This window comes from Pinus tabuliformis, chromosome Q, assembly GCF_031772625.1.
Source record: "Pinus tabuliformis cultivar Carrire ecotype Pingquan chromosome Q, CPIR1, whole genome shotgun sequence".
Lineage (NCBI taxonomy): Eukaryota > Viridiplantae > Streptophyta > Pinopsida > Pinales > Pinaceae > Pinus > Pinus tabuliformis.
In genome coordinates, this window is record NC_142296.1 from 896,743,010 (window position 1) to 896,766,413 (window position 23,404).

Below are 23,404 nucleotides of genomic sequence, written 5' to 3' on the forward strand. Positions count from 1 at the left end.
GTCTGGGAAATCGTGGAAGGAGGATATACATTTTCATCAACAATTCCTATAGATATGGTAGGTAAAAAGCAATATGAAACCAATGTCAAGGCTGTGAATACATTATTGGGAAGTCTGACACAATTAGAATTTGTCAAAGTTATGCAACTCAAAACTGCCAAAGAAATATGGGACAAAATCGTTCTAAGCTATGAAGGAGACTCTCAGGTAAAACGTGTAAAACTGCAAACTCTCAGAATTCAATATGAAACTCTCAAAATGCACAATGATGAAATTATAGCTAGTTATTTCTTATGTATAGATGAGATTGTTAATTGCATGAAGAATTTGGATGAAGAGATAAAATAAGTTACTTTAGTTGAAAAGGTTTTAAGATCCTTGTCTACTAAGTTTGAATCAAAGTTATCTGCCATATAAGAAAAGCAGGATCTTCATACTATTACTCTGACACAGCGGCATGGAATCTTAACTGCTTTCGAGATGAGAAAAGGAGGTCCATCAGATATGAGAGAAGCCGCATTTAAAGCTTCAGGAAAAGAAAAACTTTATGAATCAAGACATATTTCAGAAGGAGAAGAAGAAGCAAACTTTGTCAAGAACCTTCAACGGGGTTCTAGAAGATTCAGAGGTAAATTACCTTTCAAATGTTTTGCTTGTGGAAGAGTCGGTCATTATGCTACCAAATGTCCTCATAAAGATAAGTTTGATAAATGTAAGGAATCTACAAAATGGAATAGAAAACAAAGTGTAAGTAAAAAGAGCTACTATACTCATGAAGATAGCGATGGTTTATCAAATAGTGATGAAGATGAAAATAACAATGACTATAGACTTTTGATGGCTTATGAAAATGATGATTTTTTAGTTGCTTTAGATGAAAATGACCTTTATGAAGAAATCTCTAAACTCAAAATCTGTTTAGAAGAAAAGAGTATGATTATAGATACTTTAACATTCCAACTTGTTGAAAGAGAAAAACACAATGAAAAGCTAGAATGTGAAATTGTGGGTCTAAGAAAGGATCTTGAGAAAACAAAAGCTCTCAATCTTAGATTTGCTAAAGGATCAGATACCTTAAATGAAATTATCAAAGTGCAGCACTCTCCTCTGATAAATACAAGTCTTGGATACACTGAAGAAACATCTCAATCATAGAAGCCGTCAACCTCCACTAAAAGTTATTGTGATGCAGCAAAGAGCAGTGAACAGTTCAACAATCGTTAGCAAAGGCATAAAGCAGATCACCAGGTGAATCAGGCTCAATTTACTTCAAGGATGAATAGAGGCCACAATCAAACTCAGGTAAATCACACTCAATTTGCTTCAAAGAATATCAATCAACAGGTCAGTAGAAGGAACTTCAACTACAATCATCAGGTCAGTAGATTCAATAATAGCAGGAACTTCTTTAATGGTCAATGTTTCTCATGTCATAATTTTGGACACAAAGTTGCTCAATGTGCTGCTTACAAAACTATCATGACTAGAGAAGCACAAAATCAAAGAAATGTGACAGGGATCAAGAAAGTTCCTATAATATCTTTTCTATTCTTGAAAATGAAATGGAATGCTCAATCTATAACAACTTTGGCCATGAAGAATTTGAATGCAGGAGTAAATTTCGCAAATAGCTCAAAAGGAGCAAACTCCATTAAATCCCAAAATATGGAGAAAGAAAGAACCGCAAACAGAAAGATGTGGTATAGCCTTGTATGCAGAAGGACAAGAAAACCAGTGGCACATCGATAGTGGATGCTCAAAACACATGACATGTGACAGAGAAAAACTACACTCATATAATGCCTTAGAAAAGGAAAAGAGTGTCTCATTTGGAAACGACACTCTCACTGTCATAAAAGGTAAAGGCTTTGTTTTCTTGAAAGAAAAAGTTAAAGCTGGGAATGTTATGTATTGTGATGGCTTAAAACATAATTTGTTGAGTGTGAGTCAAATGTGTGATCAAGGAAATGAAGTAGTGTTTCGATCAAATGGGTGTGTCTTTCGTGAGATTGATACAGGAGAAACTATGATTAAAGGGACAAGAACTCCAAACAACCTATACATACTCAAGGGAGGACAAAAACAGTGCTATCTAAGCAAAAATGATGAACACTGACTATGGCACAGAAGATTGGGGCATCTAAGTTTTTCTCAAATAAGAAAAGCATGCAGATTCCAAGTTGTTCGTGATCTTCCTGATATCAACATTCCAGAAAATACAATATGCAAATCATGTCAATTTGGTAAGCAAACGAGAACGCACTTCCCTAAAAAAGAAGGATCAGCTAGTAAGCCTCTTGAACTTGTTCATACTGATCTATGTAGACCATCAAGGAAAAAGTCGCCTCGTGGAGAAGAATACTTTATATTGTTCATTGATGATTTTTCCAGAATGTGTTGGATAGGACTTCTAAAGCATAAAGATGAAGCATTTGAAAAGTTCAAAGCCTTCAAAGCTTTGGTTGAAAATGAATCAGATCGCAAAATCAAATGCCTCAGATCTAATCGAGGAGGGGAATTTACTTCGGATGAATTCTTTGACTTTTGTGAAGAACATGGAATAAAAAGGCAATTCTCCACCACAAGGACTCCTCAACAAAATGGAGTGGTAGAAAGGATGAACAGAACTGTTCAACAAATGGCTCGTGCTATGCTAGATGAGTCTGGAACTCCTGCAACCTTCTGGGGTGAAGCTGCATTCGCTATCGTCACTATTCTCAACCAAGCAAATGTTCGAGTAAACAACACTCAAACTCCACATGAACTTTGGTATGGTAAGACTCCTACTGTAAAATACTTCAAAGTTTTTGGAAGCAAATGTTACATCAAAAGGACTGATGAAAAACTTGGTAAGTTTGAACCCAGAGCAGATGAAGGTATTCTCCTTGGTTACTCTTCCCAAAGTAAAGGATATAAATGTTATAATAAAAGACTTGGGAAAATTATTGAAAGTATTGATGTTGTGGTTGATGAAGAATGCAAAAATCCAAAACAAATAAAAACCGAAGATAATGAAGAAGATGAGGATTATCCTTCCACATCAAATCACACTAATTCTGAAGAAGAGACCAATGAAGCACCAGAAGAAGAGATAATGGTAAAAGAAAAGACTTCATCCAGGTATGTTCAGAAAAGTCATCCAGAGAATCAAATTTTGGGATAGAAAGAGGCAAGTGTGCAGACAAGAAGAACTATTACAGAAGCTTCAAGCAATCTAGCATTGCTATCCTCCACCGAACCTCAAAATGTAAATGAAGCATGCAAAGATGAATGTTGGGTCAAGGCCATGAATAAAGAACTTGAGCAAATTGAAAAGAATAATACTTGGGAATTAGTTCCTAGACCTCATGATAAGAATATCATAGGAACTAAATGGATATTCAAAAACAAGCTTAATGAAAATGGAGAAGTTATTAGAAACAAGGTCAGACTTGTTTGTAAAAGATATGCTCAACAAGAAGGTATAGATTTTGAAGAAACTTTTGCACCTGTTGCTAGACTTGAAGCCATAAGAATGTTCCTTGCTCTTTCTAGTTGTCAAAAATTCAAAGTATACCAAATGGATGTAAAATCTACCTTTCTTAATGGAGACTTAGAAGAAGAAGTCTATATTGAGCAACCAGACGGATTCATTCTTGGAAATGATGCAAAACTTGTATGCAGACTTAGAAAGATTCTCTATGGTCTAAAACAAGCTCCAAGGGTCTGGTATTATCGTCTTGACAAATATCTCCATCAATAAGATTTTTCAAAAGGATCAGCTGATAGCAATCTATATACAAAGATTGACAATAATAAACTGCTAATACTTGTTGTGTATGTTGATGATATCATTTTTGGAAGCAATGAAGAAGCCATGAGTCGGAATTTTTCTTCGGTAATGCAGCAAGAATTTGAAATGTCCCTGCTTGGTGAGCTTACATATTTTCTTGGTCTACAAGTTCAACAAAATAAAGATGGTATTTTTCTGTCACAAACCAAATATCTCAAACAGATCTTGAAAAAATATGGCATGGAAGATTCTAAACCAGTATGTACCCCAATGGTAACAGGATGCAGTCTCAGCTCAAATGATGAATCAACAGCAATACATCAACCAACTTACAGATCCATGATTCACAATTGGCTTTATCTAACAGGTACCCGACCAGACATCATGCATGCAGTAGGAATAGTTGGAAGATTCCAAGCAAATCCAAAGGAATCACACCTTCAGGCAGTCAAAAGGATTTTCAAATATCTTCAAGGGACATAGAGTTTTGGTTTATGGTATCCTAGAGATACGGATATTACACTTCATGCATATACAGATGCAGATTGGGCAAGAAGCGTTGATGGCAGAAAAAGCACTAGTGGTGGTGCATTCTATACGGGTTCTAGATTAGTGTCTTGGTTCAGCAAGAAACAAAGTTCAATTGCATTATCTACAGCTGAAGCAGAATATGTGGCTACTGCATCTTGCTGCACACAACTCCTTTGGATGATGCAAACATTGCAACAAATGCAGATCACATGTACTCTACCTATCTCCATTCTATGTGATAATACAAGTGCCATCAGTATTTCAAAGGATCCAGTCATGCATTCCAAGACCAAGCACATACCCATCAAATATCATTTTCTACGTGAACAAGCACTTGAACAAAAGGTCAAATTGGAGTATGTTCCCTCCAAAGAACAGGTTGTTGATATATTCACCAAACCACTGCCCAGAGAGACATATGAATATCTCAGACAGAAGCTGGGAGTAGTTAATGCATCATCCTGTTGTTAAAACCTACCTGTTACAGAGAAAAGGGTTATACACAAGTTTTGTGAAGCGTAGTCGTGTGCATACGTCGGTTTCTGTGGATACAGTCACGTATATGTTGGTTTGAGGAAAAGTTGTGGGCCAGACACAGGAAGAAAGGGGTCTGATATGGTTCAGTGAATTATCTACTCTACTTGATGATGGTTACAGTCTGTGGATGACATGTGGAAATATGTTGGCTCTCACAAGTTGTTGATAACTTGATGTATATCTGTTTGATGATGATGCTCTTCTATTATATGAAATGATCAGATCTAATAGTGATCATCTGGCATAGGTTCAGGGGGAGCATATGCTTCTAATAATGCATTGTTGGCATTATCTTAGATGGTATAGATTCACACAGTTGTTTTTGATTCATGTGGAACAAGTTTAGGGGGAGAACATGGTTGCTGGACTGAATGTTGATTGACAAATGCTACTGATGATAGTTGTTGATGACTATCATCGTCTTAGTATTTGTTATATATATCATGTATATATTTTAATGTAAAAGTCATGAAACGACCTATTTTGTTACCCCACTATGCATGGGATGGATGATTTAATGTTCTTGTATAAACAATTGGTATATCCCCACTTGGTTGGGTGGATGAGTCAAACTTGGTATATCCCCACTTGGTTGGGAGATGGATGTATGTATGAGCCATTGGTGATAGGAAGGTCATTTATGATGTATGTATAGAGTGATGTTCTTCTTTTTAGAACATCTTTTTGTAGACCTTGCTCATATTCAAGGGGAGCATAGACTCGATCATGGAACTCAATCAGCACACTTCAGCATATCAGAGAATTCAGCATGTACTTAGGGGGAGCATAACCCTTTGCCCTTGATGACAAAGGGGGAGAGTGACTTGGACTTGGGGTTGCCATCAAGTCCAAAGGGGGCGATTGTTGGCACTATGACACAGATTTGGCACTATGACACAAGTGTTGTCCTTGATGGCAACTCACTTAAATGACAGATCACAGTTCAGACTCACAGAATGAAGAAAAGAGAGGTATACGCAAGTTCCCCACTAACCAAGCCGTGTATACACGCGGACTAGTAGAGCAAAAGAAGCGCATAACGTACATGCGCACTTTCACAGAAGGAAAGGCACGTACATGTTGGAAAACTAAGTTTTGGTCTGTGGTATTTGGTCCATGGTATTTTGATCCATGGTATTGGTCCAAGGTATCTAGTCCGAAGTGTTGACCCTAGGTATTTGGTCCAAGGTATTGGTCCTAAGTGGTTTTTGGTCCATGGTATTGAGTAAGGCCTAAGACTATAAAAGGAGGAGAAGATCATTAGGCAAAGGTACTCAAGCATTGAATATCTGATGAAGAGCAAGATCTAGTATACAGGTTATTGGGTTATGGTGCATAGCTGGATCTGAACCAAGGATGAACCTTAGCGCTTGATAAAGGATAAGATCTAATGATGGGTCAAGATCTTAAGGCTTGAAGTGAAGTATCTTTATGTGATTTGATCATTTATCTGAATAACTAGCGCATGTTGTAGTCTGTAAATATGATGATTTGGGTATAACTGAAGTCTGGAATTGTTGTAAAGTTTAAATCATCATTTATAGATCTGTACACAGGTTCACTTTAGAAAAGGTGCGTATACATGTTGGTTCTGCATATCAAAACGGCGTATACATCTTAAATTTGATTTGCAGATCTGTACACAGGTTAGACTTGAGAAAAGAGCGTATGCACACATGTTCGACATATGGAAGTAGCATATACCTTATAAAATATGTTTTAGCTGCTTCTGTTTGCTGTTGCAGTGTTCTGGGTTCTGGCTTAGGTTTTGGTTACTGTATTCTGGTTACAGCATTCTGAAAGATCAGATTGAAGGATTGATTCAGTTGTGGTTGGTGCAAAGGAGAATGGTTGATGCAGATATATTTGATGATTGAATGATGTTATTGATGGATCCAGTCTGAAAATTTATGAAACGTGGTCCCTGGAAGAAAAGAGAAGGTTGTAGCCTTTTGTAGGCTGACACCTACGTACTAGTAAACATATCAGCTAGTACAAGAGCTAGAGAGTTGTATCTCCCTTCCAGGAGAAGCTGGAAAACGAGAGAAGGTTGTAGCCTTCTGCAACTAGAAGCCTGCGTACTGGTATAAGTTTGCACTAGTACAAAAATTGTAAAAAGAAGTTTCTTATTATTAAAAAGAAGATAGAGACGATTGCAGCAGGTGGTTTTCACCCACATTGGGTTTCCACCTTATATCTTGTGTTCATGTGTGTGATTGTCTGTTCTGTTTTTACTGCACCTGGTTACTATTTATATGGTTCTAATGCACTGATTAAAGATCAACATATGATGAATTAATTGAATCATAAGTTTGCAAGATATACGCTAGTTACCTTAAACACAGTTGCGTATACACGCGAGTTCCATTAACTGAAGTAGCGTATATGAATATGATTATGGAAATGAAAAATTATTGACTTGCTAATATTGATTCACCCCCCCTCTCAGTTTTATTTCCAACAATGATGTCATGCTCACTTGACCCTAAAAGAGAAAATAGATACCAGAGAGAGGCTCATGTCCAAGATTAGCAAGAAGTTTACAAGAAGAAGGCTTCAAGCAGAAATCCTTGCAGAAAATGAAATAAGTGGAGTCGCCACTTGAACAAGAATCTAACTCTAAAATCCAACATGCAAAGACCAAAAGTTAGTCACATTCCAAGTACAAGAGGACTTGTCCCCAACAACGGCGCCAAAAGAATGTGTTGTCGCCTACCACATACACCTAAGTTAGTGAGAAAAGCCCTCAACCCCACAAGGTGTGGTTGGTGGCAAGAACTAAAAGAAGGGGTTGTCACCTATTCCCAATTCTCTCTGTTTAAGCTGTCTCCTAGGTTAGCTAAGGGGGGTGGTCCCTAATGAAAAGTTATATGATGAGTCTCTAGGAGAGAGGTTAATTGGATTACTTGTCAAAAAATAGCTTGTTTCCGAGAATTAAGCAAGCATATGAATAAATGAGCAAATTTCAATGATATATTCAAAGTATAGACCAGTGCCTTTAAGTAAATAACAATATCTTGCTCAAAAATGAAATCAAAATACAATGATAGACAATCTTGCAAAATCAAATGTTAGACCAAGATAAACATATAAACATCAAGTGCAACTATAAAGGAGATAGTACTTGAAAGTAAATGTCCAAATAACAAGAGAATGGCATCAATTACTCATGAGCTTAAATGATCATCAAAGCAACAAATATATGAAATAACTTTGACATAGAGTTGCATCAATGAAAGATATTTCAAGTACAAGAAAACTAAATGTTGCAAAAGTAAAAGAATTCACAATACTTGCATAATAAATGCCTCTTGAAATAAAAGTGATATTTGCAAACAAGACTCAAGTAAATCCAAGATAGCATAAATAGGAGAATCACATTTACAAGTAAAGTAAAGTTGTGATGTAGATGTGCTCTTGGTTTATCTTATTAGTTGTATTCTAAAGCAAAGTTTCGATTGAACTCTTATCCCCAGACCTCACCCTCGCCTGGAAATCTAGCTCTCACAATGAAGAGTCAATAGGGGTGGAGGGTCCCTAGAGTCTATACAACCAACTTAAGTTCGAGGTTGATTTTAGTGATGCTTGAAAATGGGCCTAAGTAAGATGCATGAAAAATTTCCCAAGGTAGATTGCAATGCTTGAAAGTGAATTGAAAAAAGATTGATGCCCACAATGACTTTGCAAAAGAAAATTTAACTCGGGAAAATAAAAGATAATTAGCTTGACATAAAAGTAAATAGTTGCTTTGAAAAATAAACTTGTCCAATACAAAATGCTTCAATATTCAAGATATAAAAATGTAGCATAACAATGAGGCATAAGTGATTATTAGACAAGTGTCAAGCTAAATGTGTCAAAGTTTGCTAGAAGTAAGAGAGTTGTTTGCATAAGAGTAAATTGTTTTGAAATAGAATGTGAACTTGTAGCTTATAGCAATAAATATAAAGGTTGCAAGCTTGTAGCAAACTTTAAGAAAGGAAATGTGATTTGTGTTACTTTCCAATTAGAGCATGCATATTATGTGAAAATGAAAGAAATGGAAATGTTAACAATCAATCCACCCACAAGCTTCTCTCCCTAAATGGAGAGATAGGATGCCATGGGTAAAACCCACGCTCCCACAACAACAAAAACAGATTTTTTTATTTTTATGGTGTTACAATGAGGTTAGAGCCTCTTAGAGGGTTTCCCAAGGAATAATGGGAAATATACAATATGAGATCTTACAATAACACGGAATTCCCTTCAAACTATGGGAGCCTCAAGAGGGCTAAAATGATTCTACAACTTGAAAGAATAAGCTCCCAAAAGGTTTGCAGCCTAGCCTCCTTGATAAGTCCTCCTAATGCCCACGGCCTCCTTGGAAATGAACTTGAATGCTTGAGGAAAACTAAAAGAAAGATTGTTAGGGCTGCAAAACTAAGACATGGTTAGTGTGCAAAAAAGAGAGCATGCAAATAAGTGAGTATACTACAAAATAATGTACAAAACTAAATCAAGTGATGGGAAAGGACCCATCACTTGTCTAGCTTGTGAAAAGCTCTTAATTAGCTAGATAAGGAAATGAAAGCGCAAGATCAAAAGATATAAATTTTTTGAGATTTTGACTTATGCACAAACTATGTCAAAAGGAGAACCCTGCAAAACAAACACTTCGAAAGATTGGACTTATGAGATTCAAATAATGATGAGAGCTCCTTGAAAACTATGCCAAGAGTGGGTTGGTCTCTTGAAGACTTCCCCTCACACTTGCTAATTGATCCAAAAGATGGTCCTCTACAAAACTTCCAACACACATTAACTCATATTGATTAAATCAATAAACAATGGTAAAATTACTCTAGAAATTTATATGAAAATAACTAGAGATTGTCTAAACTTAGAGCATATTCATAAACCAATTATCCATGTAAGATATCTCTACATGTACAATTCTATAAAATCATATGAGAATGAAATACAATTTAAAGCACAAGTAGAGAAGATTGTACCTTCAATGAACCAAGCACATGCTCCAATGGAATAACAGTCATGAATGAACCCCAAAGTCTGTTTATTCAAATGAAGAACAAGTGTACATAGAAGAAGAGCTTCACCAAGCACAATAGCTCATAGCAAAAGATACATAAATGAGAGCACAAAACTCTTATTATATAGAAGCTTGGGAGTCAATCTCAAGGCAAATGGGTGACAATCCCAAAGCACCTTCACACAAATTCAAATTTCCCAAGTGGCTTCAAGAATCCCTCAAGTAAAATCGAATCCCATGATGAAATGACAAGTGTATATGGATGGGAACCAATGTGGGAACAATTTTCCACAAAAATCTCCACCAAATATTCTCCCAAATCTTCCCAAATGTGCATTAACTTCTCAAATTCGATTTTCCAAGTAAGCAATTTCCTCATTTAATGCCAGAAATTTGATTTCTTTGAGTGGGCCATGTATTTATGATGCAAGATGCCAAATCATCATCCACTTGTTTTTTGACTCATTCCTTTGACTTGAGATAATTTCTAAGTCATTTCCATGTCATTTTGTCAGATATAGCTATTTATTTTCTCCATTTATTTAATTGTTGGGCTAATTCATATTCTCCACAAAACTTAGGAAAAGTGGGTTTTGAGGGTCTAGAACTAATTTTTTTACCCCTCAAAGTGTGTCATAATAGAAATATAAGGGTGAGAGGTGTAATTCTGAACACACATAGCCCATACAACTTATCTAAACATCACTTATTACAATTTATTTTAAGAATTTATTCAAATTTCTGCCCTGCAGGAAATTTAAAAATTAAAAAATCGACCTCTAGACCTAATCAAATTCCATGATTTTTTTTTGATCTAGTATGGTAATATACAATGACCCTAGACACTAGGACTCACCCAAAGCCTCATCATCAAGACACACTTCAGTTTTGGGGTTATGCTTGGAGGAAAAAACTCAATTAATTATTAAGTCCTTGTAAGGATATGATGATTAACCAAGTGATAAAAACCTCCCAGAGTAAACTCACTTGTTGACAAAGTCCCAAGTTACCTAGGCTTGTTACATGACTCAACTCCTCATACTAGTAACACCTTTACATTGTCCCTGCAAGGCTTGTGGAATGTGTGTAATATCCCATATCAGGAATATACCCCAAACACAAGCAAACTCCAGCCAGAGATGGATTGGGAGGGCATTTACCAGATATGTCGCCTCTAAAAAGAGGACGAGACTCGGAGGCTACTTGGCCCTTTCCAGAATCTATCTAAGAGAATAATAGAAACACACAAGTGGTATAATAGCCGAGAATGCTCACAGAGATACAAGTAACAATGATACTATATATATCAAATAAACCATAAACAGATACACAAGAAATGTAGAGAGAATGCTAAGCCATTTTATTATACTAAGTAATAAAATGAGTACAGGAGGTGATCAGGAAGATGGCACCTCTACTTGCACAAGGCAAGTGAAGAAATACACTCAGAATAGCAAAGGAATGGCCCCTCTCTGATCTGCATCCAAGCTGCTGGGAAAACTGTTGCGCTACTACTGCTACTAGAAATCAAACGAGGATTTGGGACTACTCCCCTCCTCAGAAAAAGCTGAAACTCTGGAATCGGACTCTACTCAAGAAACCCAGAAAAACCCAGAAAGCTTTCCTGGAATGGTCGACCCCCGAAAATCACCCCCTTGGGGTTCTGCGCAGTTCCTCACTGCTCTGCGCTACCACTGAATAGAACCCTCCGAAACTTAGCCCAGAACTGTGCCAAACTCCTCCAATATGCAAGAGCTAATCTCTTGCTCAATCCCTTGGCTCAAACCCTCCACAAACCCTCAATCCAGACTGCTCCCAAAAAGAACTGCGTCCCTCTCCCAATGCTGCGCAGTCCTCCAGAACACTAATAAAACCACTACTGAAATGCTGAAGATACTGCTGCTGAAATGCCAACGAAAATACCTTGCCCGAGCAGGCACTCGAAGTCCCCCGGGGCTAAGGGTGAGATCTCCGAATGGAGACACTCAATGCACTAAACAGTGCTGCAGACTAGCTAAACAGCCAGCGTGCTCTAAGCCAAAACAACTATCACAAATGCACATAACTGAATGATCAAAATGAGGGGGCTCCTCTCTCTTTTATAGCTTCTGCCTCTCTCAATCCCAATGCTCACCTTCTCCTGCGTGATTCCCCTTTTGCCATGTGTTCCTCCCCTCCTGTGCAGTCCCTCCATGTGTCTGCGTGGGCTCCATTTCTGCGTCCCCTTTTGGCCCCCATGGCTCTCCCTTTAAGTCACAACGTTGTGCTACTAGGAAGTGACTTTTATTCTAAAAGTGAGTTATGTCCCCCTTTCTCACTTTTTTATTTACAAAATAACTATAGAAGGCAAAACTTGGCAAAATTGAATATTCCAATTAGTTGGGGCTAATTAGGAATATTACAGTCTCCCCCGGCAAAATGTTGCTTATCCTCAAGCAACTGAAGTGATGGATGTTGTAAGATCTTCTCATTCTCCCAAGTGGCATCTTCATCCGGCAAATTCTTCCACCTCACCAAGAATTCTCGAAGCATCCTGCACCACAGTTGCCTCTCCCTAGTATCAATGATAGCTTTCGGCTGCAATACCAAATGCCCCTCATCATCCATAGGTGGTAGCTCATCTGTCACTGTTACCTGCTACCCCAATTCCTTTTTCAGGAATGATACATGAAAAATGTTATGAATCTTGCTGCCTTGGGGCAACTCCAACTCATATGCGACCTGTCCAATCCTGCGTATCACCTTATATGGCCCATAAAAGCGGGGCTTGAGATTTTCAGCCCCCTTCTGCTTCAGTGATGACTGTCGGTATGGCCGTAATCGTAGGTAGACCATGTCCCCCACCTCGAACTGCCTCTCTACCCGACCCCTGTCGGCATACAGCTTCTGCTAGTTCTGCATTGTAGCCATGTTATTCTTGAGAGCTCGGAGGATATCCTGACTCTCTTGGATCCAAATCTTGGCTCTAGGAGCCCTGCTGTCACCAAACATCATGTCAACAAAAGATAAAGAATGATACCCATATAAGGCATAGAATGGTGACATACCAATGGATATGTGATGTGAAGTATTGTAGCAATACTCCCCCAGATGCAACCACTTCAGCCATGCTCGATACTGCCCACTAACATAGTTACACAAGTAGCCCTCCAGCCACTTGTTAACTATCTCTTTCTGCCCATCCATCTATGGGTGATAACTGGTACTCAGAGTCAACTCCGTCCCCACCAACCGGAAAAGCTCCTGTCAAAACCCGCCCTTGAAACGACTATCCCTGTCACTGACGATGGTCTTAGGAAGACCATGTAGCCTAAAGATCTCCCTGAAGAACAGCTCGGCCACCTGTGCTGCTGTGTAGTGTGCGGATATGGCAAAGAAATGTGCATACTTTGTCAGTCAATCAACGACGACAAAGATACAATCCTTGCCCTGTACCGTGGGCAATCCTGTGATGAAGTCCATCGAAATGCTCTCCCATTTCCCCTCCGGAATGGATAGCAGCTACAACAAACCCGCGAGATGGCTCATCTCTCCCTTGTTCTGCTGGCAAACATCGCACTCCCTGATATGCCAGAGTATGTCCTCCTTGAGGCCCTTCCAAGAGAACCTCTCTCTAATGGCCCTGTAGGTTTTGGTAAACCCCTGATGGTCTGCCAATGGTGAATCATGTGATGCCTGGAGTATCTTCTTCTTGAGTTGAGACCCCTCAGTCAAGAAGATCCGATCCCTGTAATAGATGATCTCATCGATCACTCTGAACCTGTCATTTGCCACCTGCCCGTCCAGAATCTCACATGCAAACCTGTCCTTGGAGTACTCTACTAAGAGTCGAGCCCTCCAGTCTGTATCCAAGCTCATAAGAGACAACGTGGCTGGTCTACGTGAAAGGGCATCTGCTACCACGTTGTTCTTACCCTTGACATACTCAATGTCAAAGTCATATGCTTGGATCTTACTGATCCACTTCTGCTGCCTCTCCTGCAACTGCTTCTGCTCCAAAAAGAACTTGAGGCTGTTGTGATCAGTGCTCACCCTGAACCTATTCCCCACCAAATACTGTCGGTACTTAGCCAATGCATGCATGATGGCCAGCGTCTCCTTGGTATATAGAATACAACCTCTCGTGCGGAAGGAGCTTCCAGCTCTCAAAGGCTATAGGGTGACCTCCCTGCGTCAATATTGCACCGATCCCCTCTCCCGATGCATCACACTCCAAAACAAATGGCTGCGTAAAATCTGGCAATGCAAGCACTGGGAAGCTGCTCATAACCTCCTTGAGCCTGTCAAAGGCTCGTTGCGCTATATCCGACCAACTGAATGCCCCCTTCCTCGTCAAATCTATCAGGGGTGTAGCAAGCTGTGAGAAACCTTTGATGAACTTCTGGTAGTAAGTACAAATGCCAATGAATCCTCGAAGTCCCATCACGTTTCTCGGCTCTAACCAATCTCTGATGGCCCTAATCTTCTCCTCGTGGACCCTCACTTTGTCCACTCCAATGATGTGTCCCAAGTATAACATCTTCATCAACTCGAACTCACATTTGGAGAGCTTGGCATAGAACTGCTACTCCTCCAAGATGCGTAATACTATCTCAATATGCTGGAGATGCTCCTCCCACGTCCTGCTGTAAATGAGTATATCATCAAAGAACACCAACACAAACTTCCTCAAGTGACTACGGAAGATGTGATTCATGCAAGACTGGAATGTAGCTGGGGTGTTGGTTAGCCCGAAGGGCATCACCAAAAACTCAAAGTGCCCATAGTGACATCTGAAGGTGGTCTTGAGAATGTCCTTCTCCCTCACACGAATCTGATGGTACCCTGATCTCAAATCAATCTTTGAGAAGAACCGTGCTCCTCTCAACTCATCCATCAACTCATCGATCCTGGGTATGGGGTACCTATTCTTCAGTGTCCTCTTGGCCCTATAGTCAATGCACATCCTCAATGTACCATCCTTCTTCTTCAACAACACCACAGAAGAAGCAAAAGGACTCGTGCTCGGTCAGATGTGCCCAAGAGCCAGCAACTCCTGAATGGCCCGCTCTATCTCGTCCTGATAGGCCTTGGGATGCCTATAGTGGGTAGTAATCACTGCCTCTATACCCTGCTCAAGCTCAATAGTGTGCTCAAACCCCCGGTCCGGTGGTTGACCCGGCGGAATCTCCCCAAATACTATGGCATACCGGTCAAGGATGGACTATATCTCCGAGTGCACTGTCTACCCTATAGTCCCTGCCTCCGATGCACGCAGCTCTACTGCCCACTCTATGTCTCCCTTCCGGAAGACTGCCTCCATCCGATGAGTTGAAACAGTCTGAGGCGGATACGTATGTTGTCCCCGTATCTTCTCATGCCTCCCTGTCTTCTCATCATCCCACTCCATCTCTAGGGTCTTCCAATCCATCGTGACCTTCCCTAGAGTGATGAGCCATTGAACACCCAGTATCATGTTGGTGTCTGGAATATCGACCACAAAAAAGTGGTCAGTCAATGTGTAGGTGCCCATCGTCACTGAAAGCTCTGGAACATATCGAGCACACGTCATGGTCTGATCTCCTGCGACCAAGACTGAAAACCCATCGAAGCTCTCTATCTGTATGCCTCTCCGCTCAACCATCTGTGCATCAATGAAGTTGTGGGTCGCCCCACTGTCGACCAAAACTAACACTCGCTGGCCACATACCGTCCCTCGTACGCATAGTGTAAGATACTTGGGAACTCCTCGCAATGCGGCAAGGGCCCCTCCGCTGGGTGCAAAAGATGCACCACCTGCTGCTGGTGGTGGAGGTGGCAAAGGTCCCTGTCCATCATGGCTATCTCCTGCCTCCACACCGTCCTCGTCATCCTCTTCTCCACTGCTCTCAGAGAAAACCTCAATGAAATGTGCCTTTCTAGCAGCACATCTATGTCCTGGTGCCCATGGCTCCTGACATGTGAAGCACAACCGCTTCTTCTTCAGCTCCCTCTTGACATCATCGTCAATCTGCACTCGTCTTGGATTCCCCTTTGGAGGTGGAATCCTCACATCCTTCCCCTTAGACTGGAAACTCTGTCTCTGGGGGTAAGGTGTCCGGGTCCTGGGTAAGACATCCTGTAGGTCCCGGGTCCTACTGATGGCATCCTGAAGGGTGGTCGGTCTAGCGGATCTGACTAGACCCTGAAGTGGCTCTACTAACCCCTCAACATACATATAGATCCTCCGTGTCGTGGATAGATCTGGCACCATCACTGAGACCCTCAAGAAATCTGCAATGTAGGTCTCTGGGCTCCCTGTCTGTTTGAGCCTTATCAGCTCAACAAAATGCTGCTCTGGATCCCTCCGATCAAATCGCTCCATCAATCTCCTAGTGAACTTGGCATATGTCATCACCACGGAGTGTCCTAGTGTAACCATCCCATGAAACCACCAACCCTAGGCCTCACCATCCAAATGCAATGTCGCCACCTTGATGGCCTCTGTCTCGGACATCTGGTTAAGCTAGAAATAAATGTCCAGCTTCTCCACCCAAGACCTTGCCGAATTATTTGATGAGCCATCAAATGTAGGCAAGTGGAATCTACTCGCTGCACGGTGGGTGTCACCATCATGATAGTGTCGGTACCCTCTGTGATGGTCGCGGGGTCTACTATCCCGCTGGAGCTTAACAAAATCATGGAATGAGAGTACTTCCCTGAACTCCTGCCCATAGGCCTGGTACTCTGCAAAATAATCACCCATGTGTCCAGGCTCTGCCTCCTGCTAGGCTACAGCCCCCGTGTCTGCTCCTCAGAAAGTGGGCATGATAGAGCGTGCATGTGAGGCCACCTGTTGCGCAGTATCATGCTGCTCTGGAAAATGGTGGGATGCACCCGATCCCTCACCAACCTGGAAAACCCATGGGCTCTCACGCTATCTAGCCTCTACTGTCGTGAATCTCTGCCCCATCACCTCAATCTGCCTCGATAGATCCTGCACTTTTGAGGAGCATATCTGCAAATCTCTTCCCGTCATCATCTGCCATTGGAGCCTCCTGCTTTCCGTCCACCACCAGCTCCCTCTGTTCTGCGTCCACCACAAGCTCCTCCTGTTCTGCGTCCACCACCGGAACACAGTCTCCCTCTCTGTAGGTATTCTCCAACCTACGCCCAGCGTCTCTGTATCTCCGACCTCTGTAACAGATATAGGGTTTCTCCCCCGGTGTCATAGATTGCTAGCTCCACAGGCTGAGCCAAATCTAAGCTCTGATACCACTAGAATATCCCATATCAGGAATATACCCCAAACACAAGCAAACTCCAACTAGAGATGGACTGGGAGGGCATTTACCAGATATGTCGCCTCTAGAAAGAGGACAAGATCCGGAGGCTACCTGGCCCTTTCCAGACTCTGTCTAAGAGTATAATAGAAACACACAAGTGGTATAATAGCCGAGAATGCTCACAGAGATACAAGTAACAATGATACTATATATATCAAATAAACCATAAACAGATACACAAGAAATGCAGAGAGAATGCTAAGCCATTTTATTATACTAAGTAATAAAATGAGTACAGGAGGTGATCAGGAAGATGGCACCTCTACTTGCACAAGGCAAGTGAAGAAATACACTCAGAATAGCAAAGGAATGGCCCCTCTCTGATCTGCGTCCAAGCTGCTGGGAAAACTGCGCTGCTGCTGCTACTGCTAGAAATCAAACGAGGATTTGGGACTGCTCCCCTCCTCAGAAAAAGTTGAAACTCTGGAATCAGACTCTACTCAAGAAACCCAAAAAGCTTTCTTGGAATGGCCGACCCCCGAAAATCACCCCCTTGGGGTTCTACCCAGTTCCTCACTGCTCTGCGCTGCCACTGAATAGAACCCTCCAATATGCAAGAGCTAATCTCTTGCTCAATCCCTCGGCTCAAATCCTCCACAAACCCTCAATCCAGACTGCTCCCAAAAAGAACTACGTCCCTCTCCCAGTGTTGCGCAGTCCTCCAGAATACTGATAAAACCACTGCTGAAATGCTGAAGATACTGCTGCTGAAATGCCAATGAAAATACCTTGCCTGAGCAGGCACTCGAAGTCCCCCGGGGCTAAGGGTGAGATCTCCGAACAGAGACACTCAATGCACTAAACAGTGCTGCAGACTAGCTAAACAACCAGTGTGCTCTAAGCCAAAACGACTATCACAAATGCACATAATCGAATGATCAAAATGAGGAGGCTCCTCTCTCTTTTATAGCTTCTGCCTCTCTCAATCCCAATGCTCATCTTCTCCTGCGTGATTCCCCTTTTGCCACGTGTTCCTCCCCTCCTGCGCAGTCCCTCCATGTGTCTGCGTGGGCTCCATTTCTGCGTCCCCCTTTTGGCCCCCATGGCTCTCCCTTTAAGTCACAACGTTGTGCTACTAAGAAGTGACTTTTATTCTAAAAGTGAGTTATGTCCCCCTTTCTCACCTTTTATTTACAAAATAACTATAGAAGGCAAAATTTGGCAAAATCGAATATTCCAATTAGCTGGGGCTAATTAGGAATATTACAATGTGAGTACAAAACAGAAAGATGTGAAGAAGTAGAGTTAAAAAACTCTGATGACATGAACTTTGGTAGCACATTGAAGCTTTTGATACACCCTTGGGCGTGGAGTCTTGACAAAATCTTCAGGTGCCACTCCGGTGGTCAACAGGAGATACAAAGTAAGAAGTGGTTTAATGGTTGGGATATAGAAGAAGAAATTTTCTTGATAGATAGGAAGGCGTAGAAAATGCAGAAACTATATAGACAATTTCGATCTGCAGGAGGAAATCAAATTTAATATTACTACAAACTAAACATCCCATGGAAAGAAAAACAAGTATTTAGGTCTAGTTCACAATGCACATAGATGCAGATGTGAGACGAGAGAAAAGAAAGGGCCCAAGTGAGAATGGGAAAAAGGACATGTCAGGTATGTGGAAAGGGAGAGGTGGAGACCAAGCAACCTTTCTTACTGTATTGTGATCCATTCAAGTGTATCAAGAAGGGAACAAAACCAGAGAACAACAGTTGGAAGGTGGCATTTCCAGAGGGCCATGGAGAAGACATAGAAATAGAGCAATCTACAGCCACAAAACACTTTCTGGCCTTCCCCACTGGAGAAATGAAAATAGTTGCTTATGCAAGTAGAAACCCCTTCTTGGCCCCTGACTAGAGCGATGAAAAAAAATTGATTATACCAATAGAACCCAACCTAGCCTTATCTATATATCAAGGAAATACCATAGGCTGATTCTATGTCACCCTGCTATCTACTCCTAGATCAATGCAAGTGAAATGGTACCATAAGACTTCAGTACCAAAGACAATTGTGCTACATCCACAAATACCTCGCTAGTGTACTTGTCAGAATAATATTTTCTCACTAACCTACTCATTAGACCAAGGAAGGTGTTATGTATCAATCTGTCCTCGCTAGCCTCATAGCAAGATTAAACAGCAGGATACTCTTCTAGAAAGCATTATGCAACAATGATGCTTCTTGCATCCATTTGCCACTCACATCCCCTCATAGTTGCAGCTAATCAACTACTAATCAACATACCAAATAAACAATTGAAAATGCTAGAGAAAATATAGGACTATCTATCTTATGAACAGATTTCATCTCCAAATATATTTGTTTAGAAACTTTTCTTTGCATTTTCATCTACTCATTTTTCAGTTTGTCCTACTTATATTAAGTCTTTGTAACAAAAATGAATTATCCCGTTATTGAATAGATGGTTAATAAGGAAACACTAACAGATTACAAAATATCTGACTTCTTTACAGAAAAAGCAGTGGTATCCATGAAGTTTGTTCATGGAAATTCAAATAATAGAAATATCTCAAACATTATTGTCTAGTAGGAAGCAGCTGCCTTTTCAAGTCTTCATTTTCCTTTCTGAGCTTCATTAGCTTTTGCTTAAACATATCAATATGACGAGTTGAGCTGGAGTCTCTCAGTTGTTCTTCATATTTCATCTTGTTAACCATGGCTGCCAAAATTGGGAACAAATTAGGTCAGCAGTTGTAGACAATAACATGCAAGAAGAAGCAAATACCATAGTCTAACTCTAGACTCTATATTCAGATACAGTTTGCTATTCACAGCCACTAAATGATTCCATGAAAGTTGACCACATGATTAATGTTTCAAACTTGACCAATACACCAAATGCAATCCTACAATATGAAAGAGGATTGTATAGGTTAGTTTTCCCCAAACTTTGTGAAGACATGTGATTGTAGAGATCTTAATGGTTTTTTTTGTTTTTCCTTAATTCAAATGTTAAGATAACTTGATTGGGAGTACCTACATATATTTACATAATTTCCCCAAGAGAAAACACTAGAAATTCTTGTAACATATCGGTAGTTATGTAGTGAACTTACACTCATGCTGTGCACTTTTAACTGTGTCCTGTAGCTTGTTCTTTGCTTCCAGTTCAAGTTGAAGCTTGTCTCTCAAGTCCTGAATATCATGTTGATCTGTCAGAGAAATGAATCATCAATATATAGTGAATTTCAAAATTCAGGCCAAGAAACAAAAATGACAGTGTTGCATCCCAGTGAATAGGAATGAGGAATTCATACAAATCTCACATTTTGCTTCAGCATTTCTTTCTACCAGACCCAATTTTTCAATAAGAGCATCTGTCCTGGCTTCACAATCTGCTAACTCCATCTGCAGTTGGGCTATGACTGCATCTTTTACTGATAGTTGTGTTTGAAAGTCGCTGAAAAATAGATATGGGAAATTAAGAATTGTATATGCTACTTTTGCAGATAAAGCAAATGGAATAAATTTTTAGTATTTTCTAAAACAGAATGAACTGAGGATAAATAAATTTACAAGTACTTCATGCTCCTCATCAACACAATAAATATGGATTTTGAAATGTGTAGAGGAAGAACAGACCCCATTCACAAAGTAAACTATCAATTCTGGAGGAATTCAGATGTGCTTTTAACAATATGGTAACAGCCAAAAATCAATTCCCATTTGAGCCAAAAGTAGCAAACAAAGCACCTACACGTTGAACTCATTTGGGTATATAACAGTCTAGAACCTTTGTACATGGTTTCACCTTATTTGCTTCTGCATCTCTCCAATCTCCATCTCATGCCTTTCTTTATTATTTGCCAGTGCTGCTTTATGTTCCTGATCAGACAATCATCATACTCATCCATATTTGTCAGTGCACTCTTGCTTGTATAAAATGTACCAATCCATATTTTGGTATGTATTCTTTCTCCACAGAATGAAAGCTCAAATAGAATAATTTGGGAGAGGCAATGATATTTCCACCCACCTCAATACAAAAATACTGTAAATTTTATGGGACAGTAACCATTTCTTATTTCAAAATGCAATGAAATAACTTACTTTCTCCTTAATAAGTATTTGTTCCTTCATCTTATTCAGCTCCACCAACATGCTTTGGTACCTGGGGCGATATTCCAGCTGCCAACATTTCATATCTAACAGATGGATTACATAGCTTACATCAGACTTAAATATTAGCCAAAATACTCAAAAATTATAATATCAGGTAGCTAACATACCTGCTCTACAAACTTGTTTAAGACTTCTGTATGTAATTTCTTGAGGTGTTCCTTGTCTGTGTCACGGTATTTATCAGTAAATCTTTTTTTGAAAATCCGTCTTATATTTACAGGAAAATATTTACAAACAAAAAGCAAAAGGTGTAAGGGTACATACAATGGACATCATAGCCTCTTCTGTAATGCTACTCAAACTGAGATAAAATAGAATAAGCTATGGGATCTCAAGATTCAGCATCTTTGATCAACAGAGTGACCTTAGATAGGAGTTGATGGCAGACCTCATACCACCACATAGCACAAAAAGCTAACGTCATGTTCAAAAGCAGAGTTATACCTGATCTTCCACAGAATGAATAATGCCAAATCCACAAGCACTGCCGAATCCCGGAAAAGGTAGTATGAACAAGATAAGACAAGATTAATTTATAAATTTATTAAAGTCCAACAAATAACCATAAATAGGTCAATGGTACTGCTAGATAAAATAGTGTGAGACAAAGTGGGAATGCTAAGGCCACTCCTAGAAAAACATGAAACAAGCAAAACTAGCCTATGCTACAAAAGACCTAAAGTCTATAACCCCAGACCATGGAGTGGGAAAACAGATCAATAGTCCAGACACCTGTAAGTTCTGTGGAGAGCAGGAGAACCAATGCTATCAAGGGGGGCAACTTGTTTAGGGGGCAATCAACCACCGCTAATGTAATCCCATCTACCACCCAAGGCCATGGGTAAGAAACTCCTAAAAGATGGCTAGTCCAAGGCAGTTGGGTAATAGGAGTGGGAAGGGGGAGTGGGAGCGGAAGCAAGCAGAACAATTTTCAAAAAGCTTGCAAGAGTGGAGCATTTTGGGAGCACTTTTTATATAATACATATTTTAATATATTTTGATGCATATATATTCAAAAAAATAATGAGGAATACATATTACAAATTAGCCAAGGAAAACATTAAAAAATAGATTTTCACTCATGGATTAATGATAATCACCATAGAATCAATCATCTAGTAGTTATAACATTATCATGAAATAATCAATCATCATCAACAACATCAACCTTCAAGTTTCAACATATAAAATTTGTCATCAACAAATTGTAACAGATAACATCAACCACAAAATGAAACAAAGCATCATATTCATTACCAAAGAGTTGTAAGATGCAGTCAAAAATTCAAAGTTCAACTTTCAAACTTAAATTATCATATAATGTTTACAAAATAGGCCATGTTACCCACCACCAGTGGGTGACCCCTATAGGAGAATTTTTCCCCTGGATTTGTCTTCAGCGGGCAGCCAGCAACAGAAGAGTTGTAAGATGCAGTCAAAAATTCAAAGTTCAAAGTTCAAACTTAAATTGTCATATAATGTTTACAAAATAGGCCATGTTACCCACCACTGGTGGGTGACCCCTATAGGAGAAGTGTTCCCCTGGATTTGTCTTCAGCCGGCAGCCAGCATCCCCTTGCAGCCACCTGATAGCTTGATGTGCTACTATTCTCTGCCACCTGAGCCAATCATTGTGCCCTCGCTCATCTGTCATGATAATATGTTTGAAAGTGGGCCTTTCAACCCCGAAGGTATGATTTTTCATTATGTAATTGGGTGTTTATGCTTGTTTTTCTTGGGCATGGATTAGTGGGAGATTCGGCGGAAAGAACAGACTTTGACTTGTACTCTTGTTCCCTTACCTCATCTTGGGGGTTAATCTTGGATCTTAGTCCTATGGGATCTCCTCTATTGCCTACTAGCTCTAGGAGTGGTGTGAAATTTTCAACTATATTGCAGCAACTGGAAATTATTTTTCTAACTGAGTATTATTATGTGCAGTTTATTTACTATTACAGCAAACAACGAATAAAATCACAACTACAATTTTCAAGAAAATTAAAATGCACTGCGGAAATAAATCTAGAACTGAGAAAATAGAGCACACGCACACAATAAAATGACACCATTATTTTTGGACAA

At 40.1% G+C, this 23,404-nt stretch overlaps 1 protein-coding gene across 1 annotated transcript in view; it reads right to left on the reverse strand.

The window, feature by feature from the left end:
• Positions 1-19,584: 19,584 nt before the first annotated feature.
• LOC149222360 (protein At-4/1-like) overlaps positions 19,585-23,404 on the reverse strand; it is a 252,333-nt gene continuing 248,513 nt past the window's right edge. Inside the window, exons 3-8 of the mRNA XM_089383086.1 lie at positions 21,430-21,485; positions 21,251-21,328; positions 20,952-21,025; positions 20,467-20,600; positions 20,257-20,352; positions 19,585-19,859 (exon numbers count right to left, since the gene is read on the reverse strand). Of these exons, the coding sequence (XP_089239212.1) occupies positions 19,717-19,859; positions 20,257-20,352; positions 20,467-20,600; positions 20,952-21,025; positions 21,251-21,328; positions 21,430-21,485 (581 nt within the window). The 3' untranslated portion in view covers positions 19,585-19,716. The remainder of the gene's footprint in view (positions 19,860-20,256; positions 20,353-20,466; positions 20,601-20,951; positions 21,026-21,250; positions 21,329-21,429; positions 21,486-23,404) is intronic.